The following is a 15,762-nucleotide window of genomic DNA, read 5'->3' on the forward strand; positions in this document are numbered from 1 at the left end:
ATGGGGCCGAGTGGCGCAGCCGCGGTGGCCATGGGGCTGTGGGTCTTGGTGACAGTGGGCGTGGCGGTGGACCCCGGTGTGGAGGCTCCCGGGCGCTGCCTCCTCTCCCAATACCGCTCCCTGGATCCCCGGGCACTGGAGGCAGTCAAGGCCCTGAGGAACCGCTATGTGAGTGATGCCCACACGCCTCTGCCCCCCGGACCCTGGACCACCGGGCCCCCGGGTCCCAGGACGACAAACTTTGTCCCGAGGGGCCCTCTTGTCCTAGCGTCCAGCAGGCGCATCCTGGATCTCGGGGTCCAGAATTCAGGTCACACCTTTCCAGCCGCCCTGGTGGTCAGCTCATACAGGGCCTTAGTGGCTGTCACAGAGGGGCGCCCCCTTCAGGTGGACTCGGCTCCACGTCCCTGCGCAGGATCCGCACCTGGAGCGCAGGTGCATTTCAGGCCTGCCTCGCGCCTTCAGAGAGCTCTCTGGTCAGGACACGATGAGCACAACCTTGTGGGCCGGCCCGATCCACGTGCAGGAGTCCGCGAGGATCCCCAGCATCATCCCGGCCCTTGTCCCGCAGGAGGAAGAGACGCTGAGCTGGAGGCCGCGCAACTGCTCGTTCCACCCGAGGAGGAACCCTCCGCCGCCGTCGGTGAGGCCCGCGGCCGGCAGGGGCTTGGGGACTTGGGCCCCGAGCGCGGCCCCATCTAACTGCCGCTCGGTGCCCGCAGTCCTGCGCCCGACTCCGCCTGGTGGCCCGCGGCCTCGCCGACGCCCAGGCCGTGCTGAGCAGCCTGCCGAGCCCCGAGCTGTTCCCCGGCGTCGGCCCGACCCTGGAGCTGCTGGCGGCCGCGGGGCGGGACGTGGCGGCCTGCGTGAGTGCCGGTCCCGCCCTGGCCCCGCACCCCGCCCAGCTCGCTCGGTGTCCCCTAATCCGGGCTTGGGTCTGCGGCCGGGAGGGTGAGGGGCGGAGCCACCTGGGAGGGAGGCTCCGTTCTTCGCCGTCTTCAAGTTACGTGCGGTTCCCCTCCAGCTGCAGCTGGTCCGGCCAGGCTCCTGGAGGAGGTCCCCGCGGCCGCCCAGGAGGCGTCACAAAACTCGCAGAGCTGTGAGTGGAGCGGGCGGTCAAGCGGTTAGACCGCAGGGAGGACGGCGTGAGGCTGAGACGGGCCGGGCGCGCGCCGTGGAGCGGTGACGGACTGCAGGGGGGGCCCTGACTCAGGCCGGCTCTGCCTCCTTCCCGGGTTCCAGGAGTCGCCTCGGTGTCATGAAGCCAGCGTCATCTTCAACCTCCTGCGCCTGCTCGCGTGGGACCTGCGGCTGGTGGCAAACTCGGGACCTTGTCTGTGATCCCGCCGCGGCCCCGCCTGGGACCCGAAGCTCCGAGGTCGCCTGGCTGCGGGCGCCGCCCTCCTCCGCTGCCCCATTGGACCCGGCGGGTCTCTCAGCCTCCACCCGCCTGCGCTGGAGCCAGAGGCGCCCTTTTCCCAGAGCCAGAACCAGTTCCCCTCGGAAGCCGCTCTATTTCCGTGGGAAGTGTCGCCCTAAGATCTGCCAGGGCCCCGGGCTGGCAGGAAAAGACTGGATTCCGTGTCGACCTTGGTCGCTGACCACCACGTACCATGGACCAGTTTCTACTTCTGTGGTTACAGAAACCTCCCTGTCCCTTGACAGGTTCCAACGCCTGCTTTGAACCTTCAGTGCCCGCTTTGACATTCCATGAATATGGGACTGTTGGATCTCTCTGCTGGGGAGACCTCATTCCATGAGGGACTGGGCAAGAGTCCTTCTGTTAAGTAGTTTTTTGAATTCTGTTACTTTTGTGTGTTTTGTATTTATGAAGTTCCTATGTATGTTTGCTCTTTTGTCTTCTTGGGTTAATTTATTGCCAGTTATTAAATATTACTGCATTTGCATTGGTTGTTTCTCTGTGATCATTTTGAGGGTGACTGTACAGCACAAAATGCTGAGAGGGAAATCAGGTGACCTGAGTTTCAATTCTGCCCCGTTACTTAATTGTGTACCCAGCCTCCGTTTAGTCTTCTATGCCATGATATTATTACACGTCCCTTGCCATGAGTAATACACATTGAAACAGTGCTCGTGAAGCTTCCAGCTGAAGTCACAGAATGATCTTAATAAATGGTCTCCATGAAATAATCACACACATAAAAGTGCAAACAATTGTACTTTTTACATTCATCGAGATCTGGGCAGGATGGGTAATCTTTGTGGCCAACTGCAAAGCCTGTTTCCCAAGATCACACAGCTAGTGAGGAGCCCCCGAGTCTTCATGCTCTGGATCACATGTTCCTAACCACTCCCTGAGCTTTCTTTCTAAGAAAGACATTATGATGTCTAGGGATTTTGAGATAATAAGTTAATTTTCAAAATTCATTCTTGTTTCACTGTCTCCTCCCCTGAGGTAAGGCCTCCTCCAAGTGACAGAAACTGACCAGAACACCGGCGGTGACTTGCACATCCCTGCTATTGGTTTTAACACATTTTTGCATATCAGACCTCAAAGATATTACCCAACACGGATTTCAGTCTACCCTCTCCCTGGAATTAAAATGAGGGAAAGAGAGGGTGGGAGTAACAGTCAAAAAGGACTCAGCAACTTCTGTCCAAGAAATCCATCACTTCCAGGTCCAGGAGGTCTCGCTACAGTCAGGCTGGAGGGTGCAGTGGTTATTGCCTGATGCCAGGCAAAACTCAGTTAAAATCCTGCCCTCACTAGTTATTTGCTGTGTGGCCTTGAACAAGTCTCTTAACCTCTCTGAGCCTCTAAACTTCCATCTGTATTTGACATGTAGGCAAAGCACAGTAAGTCCTTGGTGCTACTGTGGGTATTTAACCACGTTGTGGCCAAGCCTCTGTGACAGGGTGAGACATACACCAAAAGTGGGGGTGGCGGTGGTGTCTGTTTTCCATTTGCACTGACTGTTCCCTTTTCGCAGAATGCTCCCCCTCGGATCTTCACAGAGCTCCCTCCCTCACTTCCTTTAGGTCTTTCCCTAAATGTCATTTCTCAGACACCTCATTTAATGCAAACTTCCTCCCGCACTCTGCTCTCAACCCCGTTTCATTTTTTCATTTTCTGTTATCTGACGTTCTCTGACACAATACACACCACAAGCCCGACTCCCCGACCTCCACTGTGTGTTCCTCCTCTCTAGCAAAAAGCTCCATGAAGGATTGTGGTATGTCTTTTTCTTTTTTCAGTGCTCTTGCCCTGGCACCTTGAACAGGGTCTGACCCAAAGTGGTGGCTGAATAAATATTTGGTGAACGAATGAAGGTGTTTGTCACAAACCAAGCTGGTTGCCTTGAAGGCTTGGTCGGCCCACAATTCCAGAGCAGAGCCTCCTGTTCCTGGGTCCTTCTATGCCTGGACAATTAGAGATGTTAGCGCGGGCTCGCCTCCTCCCCCATTCCATCTTTGTGTGTACCAGGTTGCGAAAGGTGGGGAGGAGCTGGTCTCCTCTCTTAATGGGTGTGTTTTGCCTTCTGACTCTCTCTCCCCACCCCCAGCAGCACCCCCAGATCTTCTCCCATCACCTAAACAGCCTCCCACTTGGAAGGTCCAGGTTCTTCCCGGCAACTCCTTCTAGGCATGCTCTTTCCCCCCACTCCCTGCACTGGGGCATCCTGCAGCAAGGAATCCCTCTGTCCCCTCTGCACCCCAGTCCTAGATCTAGCCTGGCCACTGCACAAGACACCCCCATGTGGGGCTGCAGCTGCCCCAGCCTGGATTTTGTGTTCAGAACGCACTTTCTTGGAGGTGAGCCCTAATGGAGGTCAGTTTCTCTTTCACTCAGCTGCTCACCTGGCTCCCAGGCCCCGCCCTGCTCTGGGCTTTCCTGCCTGGGCCTCCCTGGTGGCCGGTGTCACCCTCTAGCTGTGTTTTCACTTTTCCTACATCAGCTGGGATTGCCCAGCTGCACAGGCTAAAAGCAACACCATGGAGCTCAGGCAGGAATTAGACCTCAGACGGAGCTGGAAGTTCAGACACTCGGACGAGCAGCGGGCTGAGGTCCAGAAGAGGAGACTGGGGTCAGAGACATCAAACAAGACTGAGAGATCTCAGGCGACAGCCTCAGAGTGGACACTTGATCCCCCACCTGCTGACAGAGACCAGAGATCAGAGACCAGGAATGAAGCTGGGTGAGCTCCCACATCATTGCCCGGGACCTGAGCCCCGCGAAACGCCCTCCCCTCAGTCCCCAGTGACCTATGTCCCCTCACGTTCCTCTCCTTCCACAACACAGGCATGACCTCGGGCTGCATGCTGGGGCTGTTGCTGGTGACCGCAGCGCTGACCAGGACAGGAGCAGTTCCTGTCCCCTCACCCCTCAGGGCCCTCCCGGGCGCAAGGGGCTGCCACCTGGCCCAATTCAAGTCTCTGTCCCCACAAGAGCTGCAGGCCTTCAAGAGAGCCAAGGACGCCTTTGTGAGTGTCCCCCAGCCCCGCCTGCTGTGGGCTCCCCTCCGTCCCCGCGCTGTGGGTGCCCGGGCTTCCTCTGCTCAAGGGGGACCTGCTCTCCCTTCACCGGCCCCCCGTCCACCCCGCAGTGGGCTGAGCCCTGTCCTCCTGTGGTGGTCGTGCCTCTGCCGTCCTTTGGACCTTCACCTCCCCTCCTCCTGAGGTCGGCCTCCCTCCAGTCTCACCGGGGTCTCCCCTCGGTCGTGCTGTGGGCTGACCTTGCTCTTGCTCCCTAGGAAGAGTCACTCTTGCAGAAGGACTGGAACTGCAGCTCGCGCATCTTCCCCAGGACCCGGGCCCTGGGGCAGCTGCAGGTGAGTCCGGAGAGTCAGGCCCACCTGCCCTCACCTGGCCCAGCTCACCTGGCTCTGCAGGCGGCCCCTCCCCTCCTCCTCCTCCCGCCTCCTCCTCTCCCCGCCCTGCCCACCTGTCCCCGACCCCTTCCCCTCCGCTGACCACATCGGCTGTGCCTCTCCCCTGACCCCGACCTTCCCCTTCAACTCTCCCTGCCTGTGTCCTCCCCACCTGTCCCTCCTCCCCTGTCCTCTCTCACGTGCAACTCTCCCCTGCCCTGTCTCCCCGCCTCAGGTGTGGGAGCGCCCCGTGGCCTTGAAGGCTGAGGTGGCCCTGACTCTGGCCGTTCTGGGGACCATGGCTAACTCATCCCTGGACAGCACCCTGGACCAGCCCCTGCACACCCTGGGCCACATCCACTCCCAGCTCCAGGCTTGTGTGAGTGCTCGGGCCACCCGCAGCGTGTCTAGGCTCCGACCACCTGAATGTCCTCCTCTGTCCCAGGCCCTGTCCACCCCCTCACACCCCCTCCTCTGCCTACAGGTCCCAGCTCAGCCCACAGCAGGCCCCAGGCCCCGGGACCGCCTCCACCACTGGCTGCACCGGCTCCAGGAGGCCCCGAAGAAGGTGAGTGACCGCGGTGGGGAAACTGATGTCTGGGGGCAGCTGGGAGCCCAGGCACGGGGACCACTGAGCCATCCCCCCCACAGGAGTCCCAGGACTGCCTCGAGGCCTCTGTCATGTTCAACCTCTTCCGCCTCCTCACCCGGGACCTGAAATGTGTCGCCAGCGGACACCTGTGTGTCTGAGCCTGAGATCTACCTGCAACCTGTTCCAGCATCTTACATATTGTTTACGTATTGATGCATCAGAACCACTTTCCTAATTTATTGCCTGCAAGTCTCTATTTTTGTATTTATGTGTATGAATTCTCAAACTCATACCCAATAAAATGTTTATTTTTCTACTTTTTGTAAAAATTTTGCAAATAAACAATGAGGAAAAGATGCTCTTTGTGGTCTGCGACTGCGTGTTTGAGGATTGGTCTACTTTTGCTGCCCTAACAAAGTATCCCAAACTGAGCATCTCAACACAAGTTGAAGTCCTTCTCTCACGTTTCCACAGGGCAGTGATCGGGTGAGCTCGCCTGGTTCCCCTGATGTGGGTCTCACAAGGCTGAGTCATACTGTGGCCAAATGGGTTGTTTTGGAGGCTTTGTAAACCCATCTAAGTTGTTGGCAGAATTCTGCTCCTTGAGGTTGTCAGGTGCCTTGTCCCATTTCTTTTTTGGCTGTGAAGACCTATCCTTAGCTCTTGGCTACCTCTTTCTGGTCCCGGCAAGTGGACCTTCTACCTCAGAGCCCGCAATGGTGGGTCAAGTCCTCTTCATGCCTGGAATCCCTCTCACTTCTTCTTCTGTCCATTTCTGCCCTCAGCTTGAGAAAGTTCTGTACTTTTAAGAACTCTGTGTTCAGATTGGGCCTTCTCAGGTCACCCAGGTTAATGCCTCTATTTTAAAGTCAATAAACCTTAATTACATCAGCACTGTCCCTTTGGTGTGTACAAGGTATTTATAACTTCTAGGTATGGTGTGGGTATCTTTGTTGGGTTATTATTCAGCCAAGCACAGTATGTGTGTGATGGTGTCAGTAGAGTGCATTCTGTTACAAGTAAAGTAATAGTAACTAAAAATGCCTTAATAATGAGAACATTTATTATTGTACAGAAGTCTTGAGGAGGGAGGGTATAGCTCAGTGGTAGAGTGGGTGCCTAGCATGCATGAGGTCCTGGGTTCAATCTCCCATCCCTCCATTAAAATAAACAAGCAAACAAACAAATCTGATTACCTCCCCCCACAAGAAAGTAAAAAATAAGAATTCTGAAACAGTAAGGTCTATTTTAGCTGAACTGTCCAGTAGGGTCCCCAGATCACATGTAGCTATTTTGCAGGTGAAATGTAACTGTGGGAGCCAAGCTGTGCTCTAAGTATAAAATATCCTCCAGAATTTAATGCCTTTTAATTTTTCTTACTTTATTTTTTCTGATGGTGCCTGCCAAATTTCTCCACTGTGCAGTTTCTAGTTTTTTCTTTGTAATAACAAGGATGTGGAGAGTCTTTGCAACCATGTTAATTCCTGTGACTTCTCAAACTCTGACCCAGTCTTTTCAGCATCTATTGATGGCTTTGCCTTCCTGGACCATTATGACACCTACCCGGTTGTGAGCCTCTACCTTCATCCATCTTTCTACATTCCTTAGCAGACATTCTACTCTTAAGAGGAGTTTCCTCCCCTCCCTCATATGTACTTAACAATGGATTTATATCAACATGGACTCATGAATTCTTTTTTTTTCAATGGATTGAAATTCTTTACTATCATTTACTGTGATGCTCAGGTTGTCCCATATGAGGCCAGTGAGAACCCTTTCCAGAGGGCTCATGTCCTTTTGATGTATTTCCCTCATTTTTGGGTACTTCTTCACCTTCTGGAATCAGATTTCCAGGCTCATTTTGTAATTTTCCTGTCCCTTCTCTGTAACCAGCTATTTCTCCATACAGCTCTGATTCTTTTTAGTGGAGAACAGTATTTGGAAACCAAGATTTGGGTGCTAGGTGGGCTGATTGCTGCAAAGATCTCATTGCCTCTACCCTCTCAGTGGACAGAGCTTGAGAATAGATGTTTGTATGTATAGAATTTTTATTTTCTGTAAAAAAGTAAAATTGCATTAATAAATTGTATATTGATTGTAAGTCAAAATGATATTTGGATCTATTATGTAAAATAAAGCTTAGAGATACTGGGAGTTTGTTTCCAGACCACCATAATAACTGGAGTATCGGAATTTGACACAACACTGTAAAATGATTATGAATCAATAAAAAATGTAAAAAAAAAAATAACTGGAGTATCAACAAAGTCAGTCACACAATTTTTTGGTTTCTCAGTGCATGTCTAAGTTACGTTTACACTACACCACAGTCTATTAAGTGTGAAATAGCATTATATTTTAAAAAGTACATAACTTAATTAAAAATAGGTTATTATTAAAAATAAAAATAAATCAATTATTGGTTTTTTTCCTCTTAAGGGAGGCACTGGGGATGGAACCCAGGACGTCGTGCACACCAAGCATGCACTCTCCCACTGAGCTACACTCCCAACCCCCCAAAACAGGTTATTGTTAAAAAATACTAACCGTCATCGGAGCCTTCAGCAAGTCATTATCTTTTTGCTGGTAGATAGTTTGAAATATTGCAAGAATCACCAGATTATGACCCAGAGATAAAAGGTGAGTGATTGCTGTTGAAAAAATGACACTGGTGAGACCTACTCAAGACAGGGTTGACACAACCCTTCAATTTGCATAATAAGTGATATCTGTGATGTGCACTAAGGCACAATAAAATGAAGTGTATTTGTGTTTAAAATTAATTTCGTATATTTTTAAAACTTTTTAAAGGTGGCTACCAGAAATGTAAAAACTATATATGTGGTTCACATAATATTTATATTGAATAGTGCTGGTTTAGACAGCGTGATGTCATAGAGAATCTAGGCTCTTTCCCTCTGGCTGCTCCTCCATTCTCAGTGTATCAGTATTCTCTCCTTGTAAGAGCATAAGGTGGCTGCCTCAGCTCCACCCATCACACAATCACACAATTTTCAACAAAGCAGGAGTGGCAGAGACTCCAGCTAGTTGTCTCTGTACCTATTCTAAACATGCATCTTGGCCATCCTAAGTAACTGTGGGCTGCTTCTGAACCTCCTTTCAGGTGGGAATGGAAAGACTGCATTCACCTGATCGAGGGCCGCATCTCACATATCAAGGCTGTGTTAATCCTCTCTGGAAGACATACCCTGTCCAGCAGAGCAGCTGCAATTTAGGCTATTACTTGGTTAAGTTCACACATCTACCATCATCTACCAGGATCCAGATGGTTTTTGAAAGGGTCAGATGGGTGAATTAAATGAGAATATGATAGAAACAACCACTCTGGCATCCTTCATGTCTTTGTGGATGGCACTAATCTCTGCCATCACCCCTGGGATGTGATGATTTTAAAAAAAATTATGATGGCCAGCATGGGAAGGGGCCAGTTCGTGGGCCAGAGCCGAGTCAGGACTCCATTCATTATCTGCCTCCATAATGTTGTCCTCCTCCCCCCACCCCCCCACTGCCTCTAACTGAAGGGCGAGAATGGCTCTCCGTGTCCTCAGCATCAACATTAATTCAGATCCTGTGTCCAACAGTTACCAAAGGTCCGAGTTTTCTCCTTTCGCCAGTGTGCTGTTTACCAAGGAAATTGCCACTGGCACCAGTCTGCCCATTAAATGTTCTACAACAGGCTCTCTGAGGAGAAAAGCTCTAATTTGTAGCATTTGAAAATTTCTGTGGTGCTAACACAACCACCATGGCTGATATCAAGCTGCCAACATGATGTCACTGAGCACGGAGTTTGGAAGAGATGTGTAGCAGAACATTACATAGTATTTCTATATAGATGTAATACACAATGTTTTACTTTCATGGGGCTGTCATAACAAAGTACTTCACCTGAGTGATGTGGAACAACAGAAATTGATTGTCTCACAGTTCTGAAGTCTAGAAGTCCAAAGTCAAGGTGTCAGCAGGGCCCTGCAGGTTTTCCTCTGAAACCTGTAGGGGAGAATCTTTCCTTGCCTCTCCCAGCTTCCGGTGTTTGCCAGGGGTCCTTGGTATTTCATGAATGCATCACTCCAACCTCTCCCTCACTTGTCACTCCACTGTCTTCTCCTTCTGTGTCTCTCCCGCTGTGGGTCTTCTCTCTATAAGGACCCCAGTGATATTGGATTAGGGCCTCCTTAATGACCTCATCTTAAGTAATTCCATCTGCAATGATCCTGTTTCCAAATAAGGTCACATCCTCAGTCCTGGGGGTTAGGACTTCGTGGTATCTTTTTGGGTGGACACAATTCAACTCAGAAATAATCTCAAGAGCATAGATAATAGTAAAAAGGGGTAAAATGATCAGGAGTGATTGATGAGTATTTGACTTTTGCTTTAATATAATTTTTAATTGTAAGTTTATATAATTTTAAATTGTAATGGCTTTATTTAACAGTCAACTTACGAAATTCCTGCAAATTGAACACTCAATTAAGGCAAGTTGGTACAAGCCAGCTCCAGCTCACCCTGGGTCACTGGGAAAGGATGTGGGAAATCGCCAATAACACACTGGCAGTGGCATTACAGCTCTGTCCTCATAGGGACCTGGCCTCCCCTGAAGTCTGGGATTCGAAAATTGACTCAGGTCTGGAAACCAGGTAAGGGACCATGATTTTTTATGAGAGTGTCTGTCCTTAGCCTCCGGAGCATTCACCCTCAATTTCTTTTGATTATATAAATGAAGACATGTTCTTCTTGGCTGCTATATATCTTGCCTCTTGGAGACTTGTGTTTTACTAACCATCTCCATCGCTCTGTGGGCGTTGGGTCCACTGGCTGCTGATCCAGCCTTGCCCCTCATTGCAATGACTGTGTCCAGCTTGCTTCTGAAGTTTGTGTCACCACCTTGCCTCTATGACTTAGGGGTCCTACCACCACCATAGTTATCAGGGAGACCAGTTTGTAAAAGCTTACCCCGCCCCAACCAGCCCAGGCCCATGGAGGGAGCCACCTCTGACTTCCCTGAGGATGCTGGTTCACTCTTGCTGGGACACTAGGGATGCACCTCTTTCATCCCGGAAAACAATGTCATTCATGCAGCACCTGCCATGGACCATGCAGCCTGTACGTGACTGGCCCTCTGAGTGTGTGTGGATGGCCATGGGGAGAGGGAAGAGAAGGAGAGGGAAAGAATATGAAAGAAAGAAAGAATGAGGAGTGAAAGGCTCATTAAGGATGTTTTCAGCTATCAGCAATGGAATATTTCATTGTAAGTGACTTAAACACTACAAGCAATCATTACACCAAGTAATAAGATATCCAAAGGAGGCTTTGGCTGGATCAGATCAGTGGGACAATGGCTCTATCATTGACCTAGGGTCTGTATCTGTGAAGATTCTTAGGGATGTGGGTCAAACTTGTGTTTGTGGTTCATTCACTCAACCCTCCCGTGGTTCTAAACCTGGGATGACTATTGTCAGGGTAGAGATTGGCTGGGAGAGATTTGTCACCAAAAAGTCATTAAGTTCTACTGTGGGCATTGTTCTATGTAGACAATTATGTCAACTGCATATAATTTTATTTCTTCTCTTCTGATCTCTGTAACCTCTAAAAATTATATAATACAATAAAATAAAAAGAAAGGAAATGTTCCTTACAAGCCTCAACACTAGAAGAGGTAACTAGCTTTTGTGTGTATTGTCTCCACTTCACACACGAGGACACAGAAGTTCAGGGAGGTTGAGCGAGTTTCCGGGTTCGCGCAGCACGTAAGTGGCAGAGTGGGGATTTGAACCCAGGCCCCAGCACGCCCCAGCCCGCGACAGGAATCTCTGTGCTTTGGCGCCACCTTGCGAGTGCGACCAGCCTCCCCCGACGCGGCGGGCGCCCGCGAAACCGTCCGCGCCCCGGGGTGAGTAGGCTTTCCACGGCCCACCTGCCGGGGCTCTCGAGCCCAAGCTGCTGCAGCCCTCGGGAATTTCAGACTCTGCTTCTGCCACAAGCTTCCTTCCGAAATGTCATTTGAATTTTTCTTCCAGCTTCAACCATCCCGTGTTCCCCGACCTCTTCCCGCCCCCTCCCCCCGCCCCCCGGGGCCTGGCTCACTTCTGAATTCCCGCCACGCCCTCCTGGTGGCAGGTGGCCTGTTTGGAGCTGTCTTCTTGCTGTATCTGTCTCAGCTGGGCGTGTCAGCCTTACTCAATGGCCCCCAGCAGCCTGAAATCACCTGGGAGCTGGTAGGAAATGGCGGAACCGAAATCCTACTCCAGACCTGCTGAACTGGGATCTGCATCTTAACAGGACCCTCCCCGCCCCACCTCACCCTCAAGTAATTTGCAGCCCAGTGAAGGTTGGGTAGCTCTGGCCTAGACCACAAAGGGGTCGTGGGACCCAGGGAGCCTTACAGATAGGCGCCTCACCTGGAGCAGATGTAGCTGAGAAAATGGTCTTCAGCCACGTCTTGAAGTTAGATGATGACTGACTTTTTGTCTGTTTTGGGGAAGATTCAAGTTCATTTCCAGCATTTGGGTACCAGGCCCTGTCTTACGCAGCTGCATCTGGGATCCCCAGAGATGTTCCGTATTCTATTGCTAATGGAATTTTGTTTAATAATTTGTTTGGAAATTTATGTAAAATAAACTTTATAGGAGCTGAGCAAATTGAGGTATCAATATAGAAATTCTAGATGTAATAAACAACCAGTGACATATGAAGTGTTAGGAGGCCAAAGCCCTAACCTAGTGGTTCTCAAACTCCAGCATCAAGTTACCAAGAGAACGTTTAAAACTCAAACTGTTGAGGAGGGGCAGGCAGGGGTTGGAAGGGTAGAGCTCAGTGGTAGAGCGCATGCACGCGGTCCTGGATTCAATCCCTAGTACCTCCATTAAAAAAAAAAAAAACACCTAATTAACTCTCCTCAAAAAAACATTAAAAAAAAAAGGATTATATAGAAATGATCCCAGTCAGTGACCTATTCTTACAGAAGTGTAATGCATTCCCGTGATCTAGTGTGAACTTAATTGCTGATGTGATTTTCCTGTATTTATGCAGCAGATTTAGTATTTTCTTTTTTAAAAAATTTTTGAAAATGGAGGTACTGGAGATTGAACCCAGGACCTTGTGCATGCTAAGCTTGTGCTCTACCCCTGAGCTATACCCTTCCACCAGACTTAGCATTTTCATTTAACTTATGTGTCACCTATCATGTTATTTATGTTTTGGTTCCACCTTGATGGAGACAAAAACTTCCAGTGACAATTTCACATGTATACCAATCTCCTTTTTTATGGTCTAATGAAAAATGTCAAATCAAGGTGTGACATCTAAAAAGAGGGTTTTTTCCTATTACATGAATCAAAATATATTGGTGGATTTTTTTTTATAAGCCTGCTATTTTTCCCACTGTATTCCTAGAGTCCTTTATAACTCTTTTCACATTGTGTTCGAATTGTTGGTTTACCTTCTGACTTTCTCAAAAGGTTCACGGGTTCCTCAAGGACATTCTTCCATTTGAAGAAAAAAAAAGTGTAATAAGGAGATGTTTATTTTTCTACTATTTGTCCAGTTTGTCTTATTAACAGTGAGGAAATTGTTTCTGGATGAAGATGCCTGGTGGGTGCTCATATGGGCATGTTAGATGTGGGCATGGGGGTTTGTGATTTGAGATTTCATGGAGTGTAGGGGGGTAGCGGTTGAGGGCTGGGAGCTTCTTGGTGGCTGTGGGTGTCTGATTCTACAGGGAGTAGGGCATTGCCTGGGACTGTGTTTCTCTGGGACACAAGCATGTGTCTACATTCAATATGTGTAGCCCTCTAGGATCCACCAGTGAGAATCAGTGATCATCAGCGGCTGACCGTGTGAAGGAGTGTCCCTACCCCACTGCCCGTGTGTCTGTCCCAGGGTTGGGGATGCTGTGCCCATGTCCTGGGTCTCCACGGGTTCTCTCTGACACTGGCTGTGTGCTCTGGCCCCATGGGTCCTGTGTTCCTGTCCATGGTCTGGCTCTCTGTCGGGGTCTCCTCACTATCCCATGTCGCTCTCCATGTCAGAAACTCATGGCCCTCCTGAGTGGCTGGGGTTCTAGGTGACTGTGTCCATCCCTGAGTCCAGATGCCCTTGCACAGCTGGGATGGTGGGAACTCTGTGCCCCTGAGGTTAAGGAGGCCAGCTGGGAAGTTAGCGGCTGGAGATTAGATTTCACAAGGTCACAAGAGGAAAGGAGGGAGAAGGATCCAGGTCTGGTCTGAGGCAGGCCCAGGTCAGGGTCTAGGGTCTCGGAGCCATTATAAGAATAGTCTTAATAGGGTGCGGGGTATAGGTCAGTGGTAGAGCGTGTGCTTGGCACGCACGAGGTTCTGGGTTCAATCCCCAGTCCCTCTGTAAAGAGGGAAAAGAAAGTATTAAGAACAGTCCTAGTAATTCCTGCTTATTGAGCACATACTGGACTTCATGCTTTATATTCATATTGTTTTTAATATTATATTTATACTGTTATTTATAAATATATTTATACAGTTGCATTTATTCAATATCTCACATGCAGTATTTATATTATATTTATGTCACAATTATGTGAATGGTTCCTAATATTCTATTAGTTATAAATGCCTTGATACAGTAATTTTCTATTATCCTTTTCTATTTTGATGATCATTTTCTAGTATCCCCTTGAAGGTAGGAGGAAAAGCTCAGAGAGGTGAGTTCACTTGCCCAAGGTCATTCAGCAAGGTGACAGAGTCAAAATGTGAACCTAGTTTCAAGTGTTCCCAGCCTTTGGCTCTTAACCTCTTAACCTTACCCTGGCCAAGGCATCTGGGGGCCCAGGAGGGATCAGGGTCAGCTGAGTGGCCGTGGTCAAGAGCAGATGTGTTTTTCTGGTTTACGTTTATCGAGCCCTTATTGTGTGCCAGGCACTGCACTAAGGGCTCTCATAATAATAATATGGCAGATGCTTGTATGGCGCTAAGCAAGGGCCCTATTCTCAGCACGGTTATGTGGATTAATTCATACTCCTTACACCAGTGTTCTGAGGTGGATACCCTCGTTGTCTCCATGAGGCCCTAAGATGGAATCCTGTGCAAAAGCTTGTGGAGGAGCTGGGATCTGGCTCCAGACAGCCTGGCTCCACAGGCTGTTCCTTTAGCCCCCATACTTTCTACTATCCCTTGTACTCTTCACAACAATCCTACAGTGTAGGAAGAAAATTCGCCCATTTTACAGATGAGGAAACTGAGGCCCAGACTTGGACTCACCCAGGGAGCCACAGACTTGAACCACTGTCTGTCTGATCAGCTCACCCACACTTTTGACCCTGTGCTCATCTGGCAGGAGGCCAGGAACTCCAAAAAGTCTCTAAAGGGCCTTGGTCACACAACCAGATGCCAGGGGCCCTGTATCTCCCTGAGGTCCCAGCCTCCCTAACATTCCTGTACAGCTGCTTAATTTTGCCTTAGACTTGTGTCACTGCTGCCTGCTGATTAGTAAGCACTCACTGTACAAGAATTGTCTGTTTTCCCCCATGAGGATTTTGTTTGTTCTTTGTTGCTATTACAAAAAGTTTAAGTTTTATACAGCTCAATAGGATCTTTATTTATTTTATAGATTCAAGTTATCCAAACTTAGTTAGGAAAATCTCCTGGCTCCTTGGGAGTGGGAATAAGGGGGTGGCAGTTTCCTCTTTCCTCAGTCTCTCCCTCTTTGGCTTGTCCTTGGAAGAGGGGATCTTGATATCTTGTCAATTTGTAAGCCCTCTTTATATATTATAGCTACTAATTCTACATGGCCCCAAGTGTTGCAAATTTTTCCCCAAGCCTTTTGTACCTCGCAATGGTTTTTGTTATGCAAATATATCTATCAACATCTCAACCTTGGTCTGGATCTCCTGGTTCGGGGGAGGTGGGAACAGGGTCTCCCTCCCCATCTCCACCCCTCCTCTCCCTTCCCCGCCAGGGTCCCTCTCTCCTTATCTCCAGCTTTTCCTTTCCCAAGGTCCTGTGTCCGGGTAGGAGACCTGCCCAGCCTGGAAGCCCAGCCCCCCTCCCCCTCTCCCCTCGCTGGGTCTCTCCTTGTTTGGAAGGGGGTTGTTTCATTCCTTGTCAATTTTTAAGAGCGCTTCCTACCTAGAGCTATTAATCCTATGCTGCCCTTTGTATTGCAAGTCACTGGTCCTGCTATTTGCCACATAAAATCTTAAGCTGCTAATTTGCTACAAATAAGTCTGTCTTGTACTCTTCCGTCTGGGTTTTTGACCTGCTTAATACGGTCTCCCTGCTCCTGGGAGAGGGGCGCCCTCCCCTTCCCTCCCCAAGTCCTTATCTCGCAGCTTCTCCTTTCCCACGGATCAGA

The 15,762-nt window shown here is 49.7% G+C and overlaps 2 protein-coding genes across 5 annotated transcripts; both read left to right on the forward strand.

Annotated features, from left to right (window-relative positions):
- On the forward strand, positions 1-1,907 carry LOC140698424 (interferon lambda-4-like). Of its 4 annotated transcripts, XM_072968787.1 has the most exons (5): positions 1-168; positions 572-643; positions 723-866; positions 1,025-1,099; positions 1,243-1,593. In XM_072968787.1, the coding sequence occupies exons 1-5, from the start codon at positions 1-3 to the stop codon at positions 1,339-1,341; spliced, it is 558 nt and encodes a 185-aa protein (XP_072824888.1). In that variant the 3' UTR covers positions 1,342-1,593. The 4 variants fall into 4 exon arrangements, with proteins under 4 accessions (XP_072824888.1, XP_072824886.1, XP_072824887.1 ...); XM_072968785.1 differs by having other exon boundaries at positions 1-643; positions 1,025-1,485; XM_072968784.1 differs by lacking the exon at positions 1-168 and having other exon boundaries at positions 228-643; positions 723-1,099; positions 1,243-1,907.
- Positions 1,908-4,263: 2,356 nt separating this feature from the next.
- On the forward strand, positions 4,264-5,579 carry LOC102533820 (interferon lambda-3-like). The gene is made up of 5 exons (XM_006219677.2): positions 4,264-4,443; positions 4,713-4,790; positions 5,065-5,208; positions 5,314-5,397; positions 5,481-5,579. Exons 1-5 carry the CDS (start codon positions 4,264-4,266, stop codon positions 5,577-5,579), a joined length of 585 nt encoding a protein of 194 aa, XP_006219739.1.
- The last annotated feature ends 10,183 nt before the right edge of the window (positions 5,580-15,762 follow it).

This window comes from Vicugna pacos, chromosome 9, assembly GCF_048564905.1.
Source record: "Vicugna pacos chromosome 9, VicPac4, whole genome shotgun sequence".
Lineage (NCBI taxonomy): Eukaryota > Metazoa > Chordata > Mammalia > Artiodactyla > Camelidae > Vicugna > Vicugna pacos.